This window comes from Corticium candelabrum, chromosome 20 (assembly GCF_963422355.1).
Source record: "Corticium candelabrum chromosome 20, ooCorCand1.1, whole genome shotgun sequence".
Lineage (NCBI taxonomy): Eukaryota > Metazoa > Porifera > Homoscleromorpha > Homosclerophorida > Plakinidae > Corticium > Corticium candelabrum.
Window position 1 is genome coordinate 1,520,816 of NC_085104.1, and position 2,500 is coordinate 1,523,315.

Consider the following 2,500-nt stretch of genomic DNA (forward strand, 5'->3'; position numbering starts at 1 on the left):
TTATAATACTTAATAGTTTATAATAATTAATAATTTATAGTAATTAATAATTTATAATAATTAATAATTTATAGTAATTAATAATTTATAGTAATTAATAATTTATAATAATTAATAATTTATAATAATTGAAAATATATAATTATTAATAATTTATAATAATTGAAAATATATAATTATTGATAAATAATGTGTAGTTATATACATGTATGACTTCTGTAAATAATAATTTATAATAATTAATAATTTATAGTAATTAATAATTTATAATAATTAATAATTTATAGTAATTAATAATTTATAATAATTAATAATTTATAGTAATTAATAATTTGTAATAATTAACAATTTATAGTAATTAATAATTTATAATAGTTAATAATTTATGGTAACTAATAATTTATATTAACAAATAATTTATAATAATTAATAATTTATAGTAATAATTATTATTAATGATAATTTCTTTGTAGTTATTTATAATTTCTAATAGTTATTAACAATATGATTTATAATAGTTAGAGTAATAAATAATACTTAATAGTTCTTAACCACAATTAATAACAATGACTTATAATAATTTATAAAAATTTATAATAATTAATTAATTAATAATATAATTAATAATTATTTGCCTAATTAATGATAACTAACATTCATTATGTTAGGCGAATCATGGCATAACTGGTTGCCAGGATACAATTTCACAGCAGCAAGTGAAGCTGTCATGCAGTTGGATCCAACATGGGACGTCTTTATATGCGGAGAGGCATATTCTGCTGTGCAACAATCGTGGACTGAAGGTGCCATTGAGACTGCTGACAAGGTTTTGACTCGTTTTTTCAATCTATCACCCTTCATAAACAAACAGAAATGAGGGATCCAAACTCAGTTGTCTGACATAATTTGCATGCAGAGAGCATGCAATCCTTTCTGGCCTTGATCGAGGATGCACATGCAAGTTCATAGATAACATTTATTTTTACACTTAGAAATTATGTGCATGTGTATGTGCATGGGCTATTTTTAGCGCACACATTGGTTTTTTCAAAATTGTAGTTTTGTACTGTTTCTTAGCATCGAAAGCTTTTGCAGTCGATTTGTTTTTGTACAACTTGTTCTGCATAAATTACATTCTGACTTCAGTCTCACACGCTTGATTATTTTGGAGGCAATTTTCAGAACTCGAAAACACTTGCAGACATTTCAGATCAAACTGTTTAGATGAGGCTCGCGCGGCCTAACCAGACAAAGTTTGGCAACGCGAGGCCAATCTGATCTGAAACAGCCATCTATGTAGAGCTTACTGTACAAATGACTTTTGCTAGTATGTGAAGACTGTAGTCTAAAACATAAAATTATTTTAAATATTTGTTTCTTTCACCAAAATACCAGAGCCAAAATACTGTACTGTATACGTGAAAGATTAATATCCGGGAATGACGAAAGCGCGGCGAGACTACGTAGTCACGAGTTTACGTAGACACGTGCTATGACGTCTGTCCAATCATATGCATTCTTACGTAAAAGCGCGGCAAAAATCACGTTGACATCAACTCTTACTCACAAGCGACCAATCACATTGCGCGACCATTTCACAGCCTATTCATTCAAGCTTCTTTCGTACAGAATGAGCGGCAGCAACGGAAGGTAGACTCTCAAATCAAATAGCGAAACACGGGCAACGCAAAATATCGTCATTTCAGGGACGAGTTGAATGCTGACGTAGTGAATGCGTCCAATTGGGCGTTCAGAGCTTACAAATTTTGCAAGAATTATACGGGAACTCTAAACGCGCGTAGAACAATCTGGCACTGCGAGGCTTTTGTTGTTCAGTATGTCTCTAAGAGGTCGGTTTGAAGGAGCATTAGTAGGCGCTCTAGTCGGCGACGTTTTGGGCGCTCGATTTGAAGTGTTGGATTGGAGTGAGAGAATACCTCTGTTTAAAATTCGAGATTTCACGCGCCGTTTCGGTTTTGAGAGGCGGAGAAAGCACACGAGGACATCAGACACAAGATATACTGATGATACGGCGATGACAAGAGTGTTGGCTCGATCACTGATTGAATGTCGGCGTTTCAACGCAAAACGTACCGCGGAGGGGTGTGTCACTGCATGTCACGTGATAGACGTACACGTGGTGAATCACGTGGAAATATAATATTAAATCTTAAGATATTTTTATTGACATTTGCACGACGGGTGTACGCAAAATATGTTATTATTAGGTATACATTGTAAATATTTATAATTAAAATATTGAATATAGTAATCAATAAAATATTAAATATATTTATTAAATTAATTTATAATTTAGATTTTGTAAGGAGTACTTTGAGGAACCGTGGAGAGGCTATGGAGGAAGTGTTGTTAGAATTTTTCGTGTGTGGAAAGATGAAGGAATAGATGACCCGTTTCGTTTGGCGCGAGAACAGTTTGATGGTAAAGGGTCATTTGGCAATGGAGCGGCGATGAGAATAGCGCCAGTTGCATTGTATGG

At 32.2% G+C, this 2,500-nt stretch overlaps 2 protein-coding genes across 3 annotated transcripts in view; both read left to right on the forward strand.

Moving 5' to 3' along the window:
* The window catches only part of LOC134195683 (aplysianin-A-like), a 5,254-nt gene extending 4,126 nt beyond the window's left edge, over positions 1 to 1,128 (forward strand). Inside the window, exon 7 of the mRNA XM_062664752.1 lies at positions 669 to 1,128. Coding sequence (XP_062520736.1) covers positions 669 to 877 — 209 coding nt within the window. The 3' untranslated portion in view covers positions 878 to 1,128. The remainder of the gene's footprint in view (positions 1 to 668) is intronic.
* Positions 1,129 to 1,823: 695 nt separating this feature from the next.
* LOC134195684 (ADP-ribosylhydrolase ARH3-like) overlaps positions 1,824 to 2,500 on the forward strand; it is a 6,311-nt gene continuing 5,634 nt past the window's right edge. For both annotated transcript variants that reach the window (XM_062664753.1, XM_062664754.1), the window contains exons 1-2: positions 1,824 to 2,103; positions 2,318 to 2,500. The exon at positions 2,318 to 2,500 is cut by the window's right edge and continues 28 nt beyond it. In XM_062664753.1, coding sequence (XP_062520737.1) covers positions 1,838 to 2,103; positions 2,318 to 2,500 — 449 coding nt within the window. In that variant the 5' untranslated portion in view covers positions 1,824 to 1,837. The remainder of the gene's footprint in view (positions 2,104 to 2,317) is intronic.